This window comes from Enhydra lutris, unplaced genomic scaffold (genome assembly GCF_002288905.1).
Source record: "Enhydra lutris kenyoni isolate GAN:26980312 unplaced genomic scaffold, ASM228890v2 scaffoldscaffold50, whole genome shotgun sequence".
Classification (NCBI taxonomy): Eukaryota; Metazoa; Chordata; class Mammalia; order Carnivora; family Mustelidae; genus Enhydra; species Enhydra lutris.
This window is the reverse complement of record NW_019154134.1, coordinates 5,407,865-5,423,041: the sequence shown is the minus strand read 5'-3', so window position 1 is coordinate 5,423,041 and position 15,177 is coordinate 5,407,865. Positions and strand designations below refer to the sequence as shown.

The following is a 15,177-nucleotide window of genomic DNA, read 5'->3' as shown; positions in this document are numbered from 1 at the left end:
TCTGACCACAAGACTTAGTCAGGTAATGCTGTTCGGAGGCATCATTTTGTCTGGTTAAATTCTGAGTCTGTTTGTTTCAGGCATACATTTAAATGACAAGAAAGCCCAAGGGCTTTATAAAAGTGCAGCTTCCTAGAATTTCGCCTCTCCATCCTGATTTGGAGAAGGCCAGACAGCCACACGGTTTGTGTTGCAAAACACAGCAGGAGATGCCAAGGAATAAGTGAGCTGGTGTGACTTATGATGTGTATTGGCGAAAAAATTCTGGTACTCTAAGATTGCCGTCCTTTTAATGAAAAAAAGCCATGTCTCCGAAACGTTTTTTTCTCCTCTTAGTTAAGACTTGACCCTATTTTACAATTCCAGATGGAACCTTAACAAATGTATTCAACATATGCGTTTTAGTCTTTTTTCCCCTTGATCACTTTTCTTCAGATTTAAAGATAGCAGCGTGGTTTTCCACACCTCAGTGGAGCTCTTGTCTCTTTCTCTTTTCTCATTGTAGGAGCAAACCCGGATGTTGGAAATGGGGATCACTGGCCCAGAAGGCCATGTGCTGAGCAGACCAGAGGAGGTGAGTTGTGGGGATCCAGGGACTGGAGTGGGTAACAGGACAGCGGTGGAGGTGCTCTGTCCTTCCAGCATCTTCTGAGAGACTCGTGTGACTCCAGTCCCCAGCAGCCCAGCGTATGGCCCGCTGCTCATTTGTCATTTGGAGAGTTTGTGTTCGGCCTGCCTTCCCCAGGCACCTGCTTACACGGTGTAGAACAAACCTTGAGGAAAAGTGAGGAGAGTCTGTGAGGACCAGACAGCATATTGGAACATTTGTTCCAAAGGCTACACGTCTGATGGACCAACTCAAGGGACTCAGCAAAGTAGAAAGCAATGTGAGGAAAATGCTTACTTGTGACCCCTCATCTCTTTAAGAGGACACAGGGTGGAGGGTCCTCCACACCGATTCAGCTGGAGAGGTAAACACCTAAATCCTTTCTTAGTCAGTGTCCATCTCAAAGACATTTCCGTTTCCTCCCTTATTCCATGTTATGTTTTCTGAGTCCTGCCAAATAAAATACCGGCCATAGGCACAGTAGGTGAAGGGGGTGTTTCATAGACTTTATGTCTATCGATTGGTTGTAAGGTGATGATGATGTCCGGGTATGGGAGTTTCCCACGTGTAAGATGAATGATGAACAGGGCCTGCTTAGAAGCTGACGAGGGACTAAAAGATAACCAGTGGCTGACTGCATGTGTTTGGGATGTCGGCGGCTTTAGCTGCTGGCACAGGGCACAGAGTGGGAACTTGGCTGCCCGTACCGCCGAGAGCACACTGGCTCTGGGAGGCCAGCCCCGGAGTGGCACCCAGACTGCATTTGGGGCCGTTTGTGCGAGTGGCCTGAGCCTGGCTCCTGCTCTCCAGTCCCCAGCCCTCCATTCTGCGGAAGGAAGCAAGAGTCAGAACCAGAAAGAGCATATTCCTGTTGCCTCTCTCTTTTAGAGGCCTTTAAAAATTAAAAGGTAATGCACCCACAGACAAACATCCCTATCATAAACATTCAGGGAATTTTTTCGAGCTGAATACAGGTGTGTCACTTGTGCCCCGCTGGAGAAGCAGAACTGTCAGCATTCCCGAAACTCCTGTGTCTGATGACTTTGTTGTTCCCAGTTGAAATCATTTATCATTATTTCCCAGCATTCCAGAAAGGTCTGTCCCCTGAATACCAGGCCCTTTCTATGAAACGTGAGCCCACACCTGGCGCTGTGCTGATTACCTTAGCTGTCCTTGCTGCTGCTCCAGGCAGTTGGCATTATTGTTGGGTGAAGAAGCAAGAGCTCAAGAGGTTAAGCCCCGGGCTCTTTCCATGTGAAGGATTGGAAAGCTGTTTCCGCGGTGTGAGTGGGCCAGGGTGATCAGCACTGTTTGTGAAACTGTTCCTAAATGCTGGTCCCTGTAGAGATTTGCTGGCAAGATGGATTTCTGTAGCAGCAGCCAGGGGATTTCTGAGCAAAGTCTATTTTTGTTCCTTGGTTTGTTTTTCCAACCCCTCCCCACCCCACTCCTCCTGTTCCCGTCTCCTTTTTAGTAAAAAGATTCTCAGCTGTAGATCCGGACAACCCTGGAAGTCCTTTTGGGTGAAGCTGGAGGGTGATGTCACCTTCCAAAGATAGTCATGTTGTCAAGGTGCTGAAGAACCCGAAGAGCTGCTGGTGGGGGCCTGGGGTCCGAGGGGTCAGGACTGAGGCCGTGGGGAGTGCAGGGGGCAGCGCAGGTGTGAGGAAGGAGGGAAGGGCGGAAGAGGAGTGGCCCCTCTTCTGTTCAGAGCACACCCCACTACCATCTCCAGTGATGCCGTGCAGGGAGAGCTGAACCCGAGCTGTGCTCCTGAGGTCCCGGTGCTTGAGGAGGGCGGCGGATCTCACCTGGGGTCGGGGCTCCAGGGGCTTGTCCCCTTGAAACCACATGCAGCTTGGGGGATGCCCGCAGGCAAGACCCGCCAAGTTCTAGAGTCTGTCTGCTGAACCACACCCACCAAGGGCAGTGGCTGGTTTGCGTTATGAAAACACCGGGTATCTGCAAGCTATTTTTGGTATTTTTTAAAGTGTTGGGCTGCATAGGCAGCTGACCAGAATGTCCTATCCATCCAAAATGGATCTGTTGCTGACTGAATGGGAGAATGCTGGTATCCCCGGTTTGGGCTGAATCGGACTTCTGTGGGCTTTGGGCAGTGACACAGGCTCTCCCACACTGGTCAGGAGCTAAGGTCAACAATAAGACCAATAGCCAGCCTGCCAGGCACACTTGCCTTATCCCAGGGGTGGACCAGTTGCCTTAAAGGATGAGCTCTTAGATCCTCACAGCCCTGTGGCTGGGTCCTATTACTGTCCCCATTTCAGACAGGAAGCTGAGGCTTTGGGAGGTTATGTACGTACTTGAGGTCACCCAGCTTCTCCAGCAGGACCAGAACTCAGAGCCAGGCCATTTGAAAAAGCCCGAGCTCTAAAGGCCCTGCTTTGTTAATAAGTAAAGGGAAACTCATTATTTCTTACTGAATAAATTCAATCACGTTGGTTAGCATGTTGGAACATGTAAATTCTACTTTAGGGTGGGATGGAAGAAACTGAGAAGAAGAGAAGTCTCTGCTGAGAAGCCTGGGAATTATTTTCTTCTTTAAGATTTTGTTTATTTATTTTAGAAAGAGAGAGAGCACAAGTGGGGGAAAGGACAGAGGGAGAGGAGAGGGAGAATTTCAAGCAGAATCCACACTTAGTGTGCAGAGCCTGACATGGGGCTCGATCCCACGACCCTGAGATCATGACCTGAGCCAAAATCAAGAATGAGATGCTTAACTGACTGAGGCACCCAGGGCCCCGGAAGCCTGGGGATTATCAGTGTAACAAATGCCTGCTGGAGTTTCCCCCACGGACCACCCGTGGCTGCAGGAAAGGCTTTGATGTTACTTACCTTACTGGTCCTTGTTTCCATACTGGTGTTGGGATGCTGATTTGCCAGAGAATCTGTCTGGGAAAACTGAGGATCAAAGGCTTCTGTCACATGTAGTCACTGGGATGAACACCGGGAGAGGAGGGAAGCAGGTGAGAGGAGAGAGGAGGTGAGGGAGGGACTTTGAGAAGCCACGGGAAGTGCCACAACAGGGACGTGGTGGGTCGGGGGCCACCGAGTGCAGATCGTCTGGGTTTTCAGCTCTGCCCTGTATCCTCAGCCTGCAGAGGTGGGGAGTGGCAGCTGAGAAGAGAAGCTCGTGCTTCTCTTGACTCCCGGGACTTCTTTTTGCAGCTGGAAGCCGAGGCTGTGTTCCGTGCCATCACCATTGCGAGCCAAACCAACTGTCCACTCTACGTCACGAAGGTCATGAGCAAGAGCGCAGCAGACCTGATCTCTCAAGCCAGGAAAAAAGGTGATGGGTACTCCTAAGAGCTCAGCGCCAGCCATGTAGCTCCTTCCCCCTCTGGCTGTCCTGTAGAAATGGTGCCTCTTTTGCTCCTTTCCTGGCTCTCTGGGAAGCCCTTCCTCCATATTAGCACAGGGGATCCTCTTAGCATCCTGTGTGAATGGCAGGACCCTGGAATTTCTCCCACTTGGCAGGAAGGGAGGGTGGTTTGTCCCAGATGGCACAGCTTCAGTCAGTGTTTTGAGGCGTCTTTTTCCTCCCTTTGGTCCTTCACTGTCATTTCACATTATCTGAGCCTTATAAGTAGACATACTAGTCAAGATTCTAGTAGGTGCAGAAATCAAAGATCCAACTCAAATGGACTTAAATAAACACAAATAAATTATGGGTTAAAGGTGTTTCAGGCATAGCTGGATCAAGGTGCTATGATGTTGGGGCTCTATCACTCCTGATCCTTTCTTGTCCCTGCTTTCCTCTCTTTTAGCTTTCAGGGTGCATGGTGACAAGAAAAAAGGCTAAGAGGCTTTATGTTGCCCTCAGCATTTGATGGGAGGTGGGCCTGATGAGGAAGTAGAGTACATCTTTTCCAGTGGTTCCAGCAGAAGCACCCAGGAGGGCTCTCATTGCCTCGGCTTGGGTCATGGCCCCTCCCTGAACCAGTGTGTCTGCTCTGGGGATGCTGGAATTGACAGGTCAGGGTAGTAGAGGGCAGCGTGCAGGGGTGAGATCCCACCACCTGAGCCATACAGGTTAGCACAGGATATTTCAGAAAAGGGGGTGAAGGGGGTCTCTAAAGCATGACTAGTGGCACAGCCTTCATGCCCCAGGGCTTTGTCCCCACCGCCTTCTGACTTGTACTGTTTTCTTCCATGACTGTTAACTTGGGCTGCATTTGCTCCTCTGGGGCCAAGCGGAAGTTTACTCTCATTTCAGAGCTTTCTCTTCCGCTTTTTGTTCTTGTCTTCAATGGCACACTAATGGGCTCTTTTGTGATCAGCGTGTGGTTGAGAACCTGGAGGTTCGGGGCCCTGTGTTTAGTTGGGAGAGAGGTTTTCCTAGGCCTGTGTGTGTAGTCGTTACCTCTATGCTGGTGGCCATTCTGTGGGAGGCTCAGGCGGCTAAAAATAGTCCCACTGACTGACTCTGATGGCTGGGCGTTGGGCTGCCTGCCTTCTGGCAAAGGGGACCCTTTTCTTCTGGGAGGGGATTCTTCCTAATTGTCTAGACAGGCTTTGTAGCTGGCACATTCTGGGGCATCTCCCGCCTTACCCCGCTCACAGTAAACCTGATGTTTTCTTTTTCTGCTTTTAAATCTCTCAACATAACATGGTGTGCCTGCTCTACTGGGTATGAGTCATTGGGCAAGAGCCAGAGAAGTAGCCCAATCTTTCTTACCCATTCTTGGAGAAAGGAAAAAAAAAAAAAAGAAAAGAAAACCCTAAAACCAAGAAAGCAAGCAAGCAAAATGCATGGCGAACCCTCCCACCTGCTCCCCAAGACCACCTGCCACACTTGCTCTGGTGCCTTCTGTTCCTGGCTCCTTCCTTCCTCAGGACCATTCTCAGGATGACCCGAGGGTCTCAAGGACAGAGTCCACTCTACGCTGGGTCTTATTTTAAACTCCTGGAGAAGGATGCTTCACTCTTTGCCTCCTGGCTCATGACTGTGGGCAAAAACAGCTAGCACAGCGGTTTCTCCAGGATGCAGGGAGGCTGGGAGGCCTTGTTTCAGGGCTGCCACCCTGACTCCTGACATGGGAGCCAGGAGACATCTTGGGACCTGTCATTCTCAGAAGAGTACTCAGAGCAGGGAGGGAGGGTGGCGGGCTTCCCTCTCCCATCCTGACCTGAAGCCCCGCACTCACTCACTGAGTGTTCTTCGGCCACTCTGTGTGGTGGCTCAGAATTAATATTGGGGAGCCGCTGTTTAACGAGGACCCACTGTTTGCCCCACACTGAGATAAATCAAATTTATTGTCATGTAGAATTGTCAAGGAGCCTTGAGAAATAGACATTATCCCCATTTTTCAGATGAGGAAATTAAAGCACAATATGTCAGGGTCTCCCAGCCAGGGGAGCTGCTGTTCAAACCTAGCTATAGTTACAATTTTTGCTTATTTTATTTTGCTTATTCTACTCTTCCATCTAAAGATAGTCCAAAGGGAGGGTTCTTCCACTTTTTTTTTTTTTAAGATTTTATTTATTTATTTGTGTGTGAGAGAGAGAGAGAGAGCATGAGCGGGGGGGAAAGGGAGAAGCAAACTGCCCGCAGAACAGAGAGCCAGACATGGGGCTCGATCCCAGGATCCTGGGATCCTGACCTGAGCTGAAGGCAGATGCTTAACTGGCTGAGCCACCCAGACATCCCAGAGTTCTTCCACTTTCAAGATTGTATATCTCTTAATAGTACCCGAGGCTTGCCATGACTTCCATTTCTTTCTTTGTGGTCCTGTATGATTTAGTTGGGTAAATTGCTTTAGAGAGCCCTTGAAATTCTCATTAGTCTTGTACGGATCCGTTTCCCTATCCTCCCAAAGAATAAGGCTGTCATATAGGAATCATTGCCATTGATTCCTTCTTTTGCCCATGGCAGACATCACAAACCAGTCTTGACTCTTGCAGTGAAAACAAAAGCATATTTAGAATTTTTCTGACAAAGGATTCCAGGCAACCAAAAACCAATAGATTGGAGTTGAAGGAAGGCAAGACCTATTTATCATTTTGGCCATCGAGCCTTCCTACACTTTGACATTGGGGGGAACCTGAACGTGGAAGATGTTAAGACTGAAGTTAGAGAAATCCAGAGCTTTATGGGTCATCTTTCGCCCAAGATTCTGGTGTAGAGGAACTTTGTACCAACCAACCTTCTGTGAGACAGCATTTTCCTTCTCTTTCTCTGTCCCTTTTTCTTTAAGAAGCTCAGCTTAGATCAGTTTATTTCCTAGTATCCCTCCTCCTCGCTGCTTGGTTTGGGCATATAAACTCCGAATTGCAGACACAGGTCCAAGAAGAGAGCCTCATCTTTGATGTGTCCCAGGTTACTGGTACCTTCGAGCAGATCACTCCTTCTTTTAGGTTATGGAAAAACAAGCATGGTGGAAAGACCATGAGTGCCTCTTTTCCAAGGAAGCAGACTTACTTCATTGAACCAAAGCCTATCATTGCAACAAGAAGGGTCTAGCAGTTCCCAGGGATGCAGGCATGCTGGGGGCTTTGGGACTCTACCGTGGGAAGGAGTAGCAAGAAAATCATAGTCACCGAGCATCTCTTATTTGCCAGACACTTTATATGTGCCTGGTCCCTTCATTTTCAGGATCCTGAGAAGTAGGCATGGTCTTATTTCATCTGTTCCAGGAGAGAGCTAGTTCACATTTTAATATTTACGAAATGTCAGTGAATCTTAGAATCAGTACATTTTTTGTTTTGCCTCAAATTTTAATTTGCCTCAAACTGGGGCTTAAAGCTGCATCTTATAACTGATGGCTTCTTGTGAACTAGGGGATCTGACATTGTTCATGTTTAGCGGATAGAACAGTAGAGGCTTAGAAAAGGTGGGCCCATGGACTTGACCCCAGGCCTGGCTGACTTCAAAGTCACAAGCCTGAAGGAGGAGGGCTAGGGCCTGTGATAACCTGAGTCAGGCCTGAAGCAGCACAGACGCCTGTTTCCTATAACCATCGCCTACAACAACCCATCGCCTGTTTCCTACTCTTGCAGGAAATGTGGTCTTTGGTGAGCCCATCACTGCCAGCCTTGGCACAGATGGGACACATTACTGGAGCAAGAACTGGGCTAAGGCAGCTGCCTTTGTGACATCCCCGCCTCTGAGCCCTGATCCGACCACTCCTGACTACATCAACTCCTTGCTGGCCAGGTGGGTGTGGGGATGAAAAGTGGCATGATCCTGTGGAAACCTTGTGAGACCCGGGGAGGGGGTTGAGGATGGGAGCAGCCCATCCACAGCTACACTAGAGGCTGTGGTGAGGAGAACCACGTGGAGAACAACAGGCTCTCCCCCATCATAGTTTGCACATTACTAACAATAACCATGTTAATAATGGCCATTGTAGTTAACACATGTCATGTGCCCAGCACTGTGGTGAGATGACACACAGAATCTCATTGATCGTCACGACAACTATATGAGTGAGGGATTGTCATCTCCATTTTACAGGTTAAGCAACAGAGGGTCAGATCATGTAGGGCCTAATTTTGAACAGCACCTAACTGAAATTAAAGGGAGACTCATTGGTAGCTGCCCACCCCTGGCCAGGACATATAGGGTTAGTCCCATTACTCATTCGGGTCCCTTTTATTTTGTTACCCAGAGGTGATCTCACCCCACCCCCTCATTTTCCCGATGGGCTAACTGTAAGCCCCAGGGAGGGAAAGAACTCACTCATACTCACGCAGCTGGTAAGAAGTACACAAAAGATCCTAAACTCAAGTCTTGGCATCCCAAATGCTGACCTTAGATGCTCGCTGCTTGTCCCTGGTGGCCTCTGTGCCCACTCTCCAGTTTACATGGAGCTCTCTTCCTTTGCCAGTGGAGACCTGCAGCTCTCCGGGAGTGCCCACTGCACCTTCAGCACTGCCCAGAAGGCGATTGGGAAGGACAACTTCACAGCCATCCCTGAGGGCACCAATGGTGTGGAAGAGCGGATGTCTGTCATCTGGGACAAGGCTGTGGTAAGGATAAAGGTCATGGATGGGGGCCAGGGCCAGATCAGACCCTCTTGCCACTGTGTCTTTGTAGGTGAGCCCTCACACCTGCTGAGATGTTTCTGGAACCGCATGTCTCAAGCAGTTTAGGAATGTCACTTCTAGGGGGATAAACCTTGAGACTCTGAGGAGACCTCTTTCTCTAGACTGTTAAGAACTAGGAACCACGCATTCAGAGCCTTCAACTGATGGCGTGAATGATCTGTACTTAAGAGTGAATTAAAATTCTTTTCTGGAGAGCGCTGTCACCTCTTCTGAAAGGGCTGGATAGAACCCCTTGAAATGGTAAGCAAGGGGTGTGTGCCTAAGAGACTGAAGTCAGCTTGCTCATCGAGGATGCCCTTCCCTGAGTGTGTGGTCATCCAGGTGTACAAGTGATTGTTGACCAGTGTCTTCTAATGGTAGGCCTGGTTTTATTTTAATAACATGACAGAAGCTGACAAAAGAAATAGCCGTGCAAATGAAGGCTGTCCAAAGGTTTTAGTAAAAATAATAGTTAACTCATTAGTAAGTTGATCACTTCCTTCTCTCTCTCTCTCTCTCTCTTTTTTTTTTTTTTTACCATTTTTTAAAAAGATCTTATTTTTAAGTAATCTCTACACCCAACGTGGGGCTCGAACTCACAACCTCGAGAGCAGGAGTTACATGCTCCACCGACAGAGCCAGCCAGGAACTCCCCTTCTCTTTTATTTTAAAAACTCTAGGGACACTTATTTCTGAGCCACATATATTGCATATGAACTAATGCTTCGCTCATCTACACAGTGTAAGCCACCAAATTATTTCCCTTCTCATCTTGGCTCCTAGGAAGCTCAAAGTTAGATTTGAAATTAAATTCTTTTCTCCTTATCCAGGCTTTTTGTTTTGTAAAGAGGGAAAGTATAAATATTTTTGTCTCCTCTCTCACATACTTACATTTTGTTTTTTCTTAAACACTGTGTGTGTGTGTGTGTGTGTGTGTGTGTGTGTGTGTGTATGTATGAATGTATATAGTAGGTACACTCTGGAATTGTTGAAAATAAGATATATATATTTTCTAATTACCCACATGAATCATTCTCATTAAAAGAGCACTTGGAAAGGACAGAAAAGCACACACACGAAAGAAGACAAAAATCCATCATAATTTGACAACACAGGATTAAATAATCATTATTATCATTTATGGGAGGCTCTTCCGTATTTTATCCTGTGACCACGCAAATACAAACAAATGTCTAAAAAACGGGCTCATAACCACATTTAATTTTACTGGGAACTCCGTAATTGTTTTTGGAATTAGAGGGGCAAAGAAGTAAGTGTGTGCACATATCCAGAAAAAACGTGCACGCCAGGAGCTCTAACTGCCTTTGAAAGTCACAGGTGAGCCACAGCCACTGGGCAGCTTGTGGGTGGGGTCTGTGCTCATCTCCTTAGGCCGGTGTGCGAGTTTCTGGCCCCTGTGGTCACCGTGCTCCGAATGCAGGAGCCCGGTGCTGATTTTTTTTGGTATTCCCCTAGGCCACCGGGAAAATGGATGAAAACCAGTTTGTGGCCGTGACAAGCACCAATGCCGCCAAGATCTTCAACCTGTATCCCCGCAAGGGGAGAATATCTGTGGGTTCTGACAGCGACCTGGTGATCTGGGATCCGGATGCAGTGAAGATTGTCTCTGCCAAGAGCCACCAATCGGTAAGGCTGGCATGGCAGGAGAAGAGCAGCATGGACAGGGCGCATGTGGGACCTGGTCAGGAGAGATGTGTGCCTGCCCCTTGTCCCAGGCCAGCAAGACCAGGATGGGCCACAAACCGTACCCAATTCTCAGTGACATTATACCTCAGCAGGTCACGGATGGGTCCGCAGGGGGCTGCTCCCAGCACAGTCCCTCTGCACGGAGGCACCATGTCTACACCAGCCCCTCCCAGCATGATCGCTGAGGCGGGGGCCAGATCCTGGTCCCTGGAGTCCTGGCTCAGAGAGCTTTCCTAAGAGAAGTAGTATAGGGCACTTCCTCTCACAGTGCACTGGCCCAAGCCACCTCTGCGCTTGACCTTACCCCAGGACGCCAGGGAAGGTAGGGATTCCCCCCTGCACCGAGAAGGAGGGAGAATATGAAAAAAATTGGTCAGCAGCCCAGACAACTTCCTCATGAGGAGTTTCTCGTGTGGAGGATAATTAAAGCCTAGTCCCTAAGGGAAAGGGCTGCATCGTGTTGGTAAAAATAGTTCATATATTTTTTTTTTTAAGATTTTATTTATTTATTTCACAGAGAGAGATCACAAGTAGGCAGAGAGGCAGGCAGAGAGAGAGATAGAGGAGGAAGCAGGCTCTCCGCTGAGCAGAGAGCCCGATGTGGGACTCGATCCCAGGACCCTGAGATCATGACCTGAGCTGAAGGCAGAGGCTTAACCCACTGAGCCACCCAGGCGCCCCATATATTTTTTTTTTTTAAGATTTTATTTATTTATTTGACAGATCACAAGTAGGCAGAGAGGCAGGCAGAGAGAGGAAGGGATGCAGGCTCCCTGCTGAGCAGAGAGCCCGATTCGGGGCTCGATCCCAAGACCCTGGGATCATGACCTGAGCTGAAGGAAGAGGCTTTAACCCACTGAGCTACCCAGGTGCCCAAAACAGTTCATATTTTTAAAGCATTTATGTTTCAGGCAGTGAGCTTTTCATTCACTGAATCTCTGTATTCGTCCCCAAGAGGTAGGCACTGTTACCACCTGCATTGTATCGAGAAGGAAATAGGGGTTCAGAGAGAGTCAGTCATTCACACAGTGAGTAAATGGTGAAGTTAGGATTCAGACCCACATAGCTCTGGAGTATAGACTCCAAACCGATGTCCTTGATGCTTTGCAATAATGCCTTGCACTTGGTGAATAAATAGAGGCAGGAGAGGGAAATCCCATTTTTGGTGGGGATGGCTTCTGTTTAAACATCGTGTCACATCACATCATTTCCTTTTGGGTTAGTGGAGACCTAAGGGTCATGGACCTCAGCCATTTACCCAGCCTGTCAAATGCAGCATTCCTGATAATTCCCGAGCTTCTCTTTGAACACCGCCAGTGACAAAATGTACATCTACACCAGGGCCTTTCTAAAGATTGATGCTTCTCTTTGCTGGGAAGTCCCGTCTCTACTTAGCAGCCATCTCTCTCCTGGGGCTTCTACCCACCAGAGCTTAAAGGGAGCATTGGTAGCCTTTCCTGGCCTCCCTGGGGCGTCCGTTATACTGAGGCTGAAGGCTGGGTCCCCAGCCCAGGAAAACTGTGTTCCTCCCTCACCATTCTGTGCCCGCACTCATGGCTTTGCCCCTCGCCCTGTCTCTAGGCTGCGGAGTATAACATCTTTGAAGGGCTGGAGCTGCGCGGGGCCCCTCTGGTGGTCATTTGCCAGGGCAAGATCATGCTGGAAGACGGCAACCTGCACGTGACCCAGGGGGCTGGCCGCTTCATCCCCTGCAGCCCGTTCTCTGACTACGTCTACAAGCGCATTAAAGCCCGGAGGAAGGTGAGAAGCTGTCTGAGCCTGGGGTGGGAGTGCAGGGGAAGGGGCCTGTGCCGCATTCCAGCACGAGATCCGGAGGGGTCTGCATGTCCTGCACCCACCTAGAGAAATTCACAGCGGTGATCTCTTCCCAAGATACACACAGATTTCATGGTCTAGAAAAAGGGGGTCTCCAAAACTTTTTTGGCCCAAGAAACCTTTCCAAAATTTAATAATTCAAAATAATGTTCATATATTAAACAAAATAACTCTTGAAGGCTTACAGGGAGAATTAGCAGCCCACATCTACCCCCCACCCCCCAATCTCATTTCTTCCATCCAGTGTTGCTCCACAGGGCAAATGTTTATGATCCTTTTAGCTAGTTCTGTGGTTCACATAAAATCTTGTTTATGTCCCTAATTTTGTTGATAGGCAGATAGATAGATAGGCAGACACTTATCTGTGTGTTTATGTATCTATCTCCATGTTACAGAGCGCTCTACTTGATAATAGGGGTGAGGCCCAGAAGTCTGTTTTTTCAGAGCCCCCTCCCACCCTCACACCAACCACAAGGTCTCTTCCAGTAAGACTAGGGGTCTACAGAATAGGGTTAGACCAATCCCGGGATGGGGGTGGAGTTTGATCCCTGGTCCCAACCTTATCTGTTGGAAGGCATATGCTCATTGGTCCACATGGGATGGGCCAGCACCCAGCAGCTGGGAGAATTGAGTCTTTAGTCATAGTGATGGCGAGCTGGGAGGCTGGGGACACTCACAGGAACTCCATACCCACACACCCAAGCCACTCCCAGACCCCCAGTGATCAAGCCACTCCCAGACCCCCAGTGATCCCAGTGACTGGCCATCCAGCCTTTGGGTGTGGTCACAGGGAGGAGGCGGTTGCCAGCTCCGCTTATGGTAACCGTTGTCTTCCCACTGGCTGCCAGACTCCCTCCCTGAAGTCACCAGGTCAGCTCTGTTCTGCTCCCCTAGCCCTCACTAAAGGAGGTGCACCTTCTCGTAGGGCGTGTGTCTGTTTCCAAGGGCATTTGTCCTTTAGTCTGAATATCCCTGTAGCCTGCACTTGCTTATTTTATGACAGTGTTTTATTTATTTTTATTTTATTTATTTTAAAGATTTTATTTGAGGGAGAGCGCACCTGCGCAGAGGAAGAGGGAGAAGCAGACCTCCCGCTAAGCAGGGAGCCTGACTGGTGCTCCCATTCCAGGACCTGGAGCTCATGATCTGAGTCCAAGGCACATGCTTAACTGACTGAGCCTCCCAGGTGCCCCTTAGGACAGTGTTTTGAATCCCTATACCGGTCCTACCCTCTTTATGAGTGATCCTTTAAAGTTCGGTGGTACGGAGTTTCATTCCACATTCCGCTTGTAGCCTTCTAGAGAAGAGAATGGAACCGAAGCCTCCCATATACGCCAGGCCTTTATTCCCATTCAAGCGACTTAGATCCTGCACCCAGAGAAACGATGATCTAGAGTTACTGGCCAAGGTGTTTGGGGATCACGGCCAGAGACAGGGTCCCACCTGAGTCCTGAGCATCTGCAAACGTGATGAGGGTCGCCCGTGTGCCTGCACCCGAGTTGCTCCCGGAGGGGAGGGCAGGCTCTGTGGCAGACGCGCCCCGCGTCTTACCGTGAGCTGCCCCGTCCTGCCGGCCTCCTCCGGCCGCGAGGGATCGGACCCGGGCCGAGGACCGCCCACCAGCGCGTGTCTGACAGACCGTGGACCCCTCTGGGGCAGGCACTGTGTTTCAGGTGACCCTCACCACCCCCCCCCCTTCCCACACCAGGCCTAGCCCCGAGCATGCCCAGGGGGCGTGGGTGCTGGCTGGTTCCCCAATCCCAGGACAGGTTCACAGCCACAGCCAGAGGCCAGGGGGTCAGACTGCAGAACCTTGCGGTTTGCCAGCTCTGCCTGAGGTGAGGCGCGTGTGGGTGGAGCTCCCGCCATATCTCACCCCGCCAGCTCACAGGACCTTGGCCCAATCCGCTGCCCTTCCGGCTCCCCCTGCTTCCGGGTCTGTAGGCGGTCCTTCCACCTGTAGCTTCCTCTGTGGGGAAACGCTGCCTTCCACCCGGCTCCTCTGCCCCTCGTAGCCTCCCCCCTTCCCTCCGCCCCGCTCCACCACAGTCTCCTTTATTCCTTCAGAGAGAGGGAAGCTCAGCTACTGAGTGAACTTCCGTGACCTCTTCCCGCTGCCACTATCCCCGCACCCCCTTTATTGTCTGCGTCTTCTCCTTTCCTTAAAATGACCCTATTGTTTTTATTATTTTCTGGCTCCCACCACACCCTGAATCCCCTGACTTACCTCTGCTACCGAGCACAGACGGTAACTGTTGACAGAATCAAGGGTGATGGGCTTTCTCTGCTGCAGATGGCAGACCTGCACGCCGTGCCCAGGGGCCTGTATGACGGGCCGGTGTTTGACCTGACCACCACGCCCAAAGGGGGCACCCCCGCGGGCTCCACCCGGGGCTCCCCCACGCGGCCCAACCCACCGGTGAGGAACCTCCATCAGTCGGGATTCAGCCTGTCCGGTGAGTGGGGCGTGGGGCCCCTGGGCCAAGGGAGGAGAAGAGGGTGCTCCAAGCTGGTTGGTGATCTGGGAGGGAGCCTGAGCCCGGACCACGGTCTGGGAGACAGTGGCTGGGGCCAGCAGGAAGCTTTGCCCAGTCAAAAAGGCGTCCCGGTGAGAAGGCAGGATAAGGCTTGTTGAGGTTAAAGATCAGGTTAGAAGGATGACCAGTCCTGCTTAGAGATCACAACCTGCTGGGGTGGGGGCGAGATGCTTCCTATGAGGAATTAATGGTGACTTGCCTCGTGAGACCGTGGGAGCTGTGCGAGGTGTTGTCCCGTCTCTGTGCCCAGAATAAAAAGAGAGCTTGGATTGCGGGGGCTGCTTGGAACCCAGCGTTTTTACTCTCCCCACCCTCTCCTCCTGAGGGTGACAGTGCTAATCTGAGCTGCCTTCGAGTAAATACTTAGCCCCGGCTGGCCGGACCTTTCATCTCGTCTCCGCTTTAAGAACTGATATTGATAGAAAATAATTACCCAGTTGCTCC

The 15,177-nt window shown here is 50.2% G+C and overlaps 1 protein-coding gene across 2 annotated transcripts in view; it reads left to right on the top strand.

Moving 5' to 3' along the window:
- Positions 1 to 15,177, top strand: part of LOC111156927 (dihydropyrimidinase like 3) — a 112,006-nt gene that overhangs the window by 92,678 nt on the left and 4,151 nt on the right. For both annotated transcript variants that reach the window (XM_022518073.1, XM_022518074.1), the window contains exons 7-13: positions 506 to 574; positions 3,794 to 3,914; positions 7,625 to 7,781; positions 8,455 to 8,596; positions 10,130 to 10,300; positions 11,942 to 12,121; positions 14,490 to 14,652. In XM_022518073.1, coding sequence (XP_022373781.1) covers positions 506 to 574; positions 3,794 to 3,914; positions 7,625 to 7,781; positions 8,455 to 8,596; positions 10,130 to 10,300; positions 11,942 to 12,121; positions 14,490 to 14,652 — 1,003 coding nt within the window. The remainder of the gene's footprint in view (positions 1 to 505; positions 575 to 3,793; positions 3,915 to 7,624; positions 7,782 to 8,454; positions 8,597 to 10,129; positions 10,301 to 11,941; positions 12,122 to 14,489; positions 14,653 to 15,177) is intronic.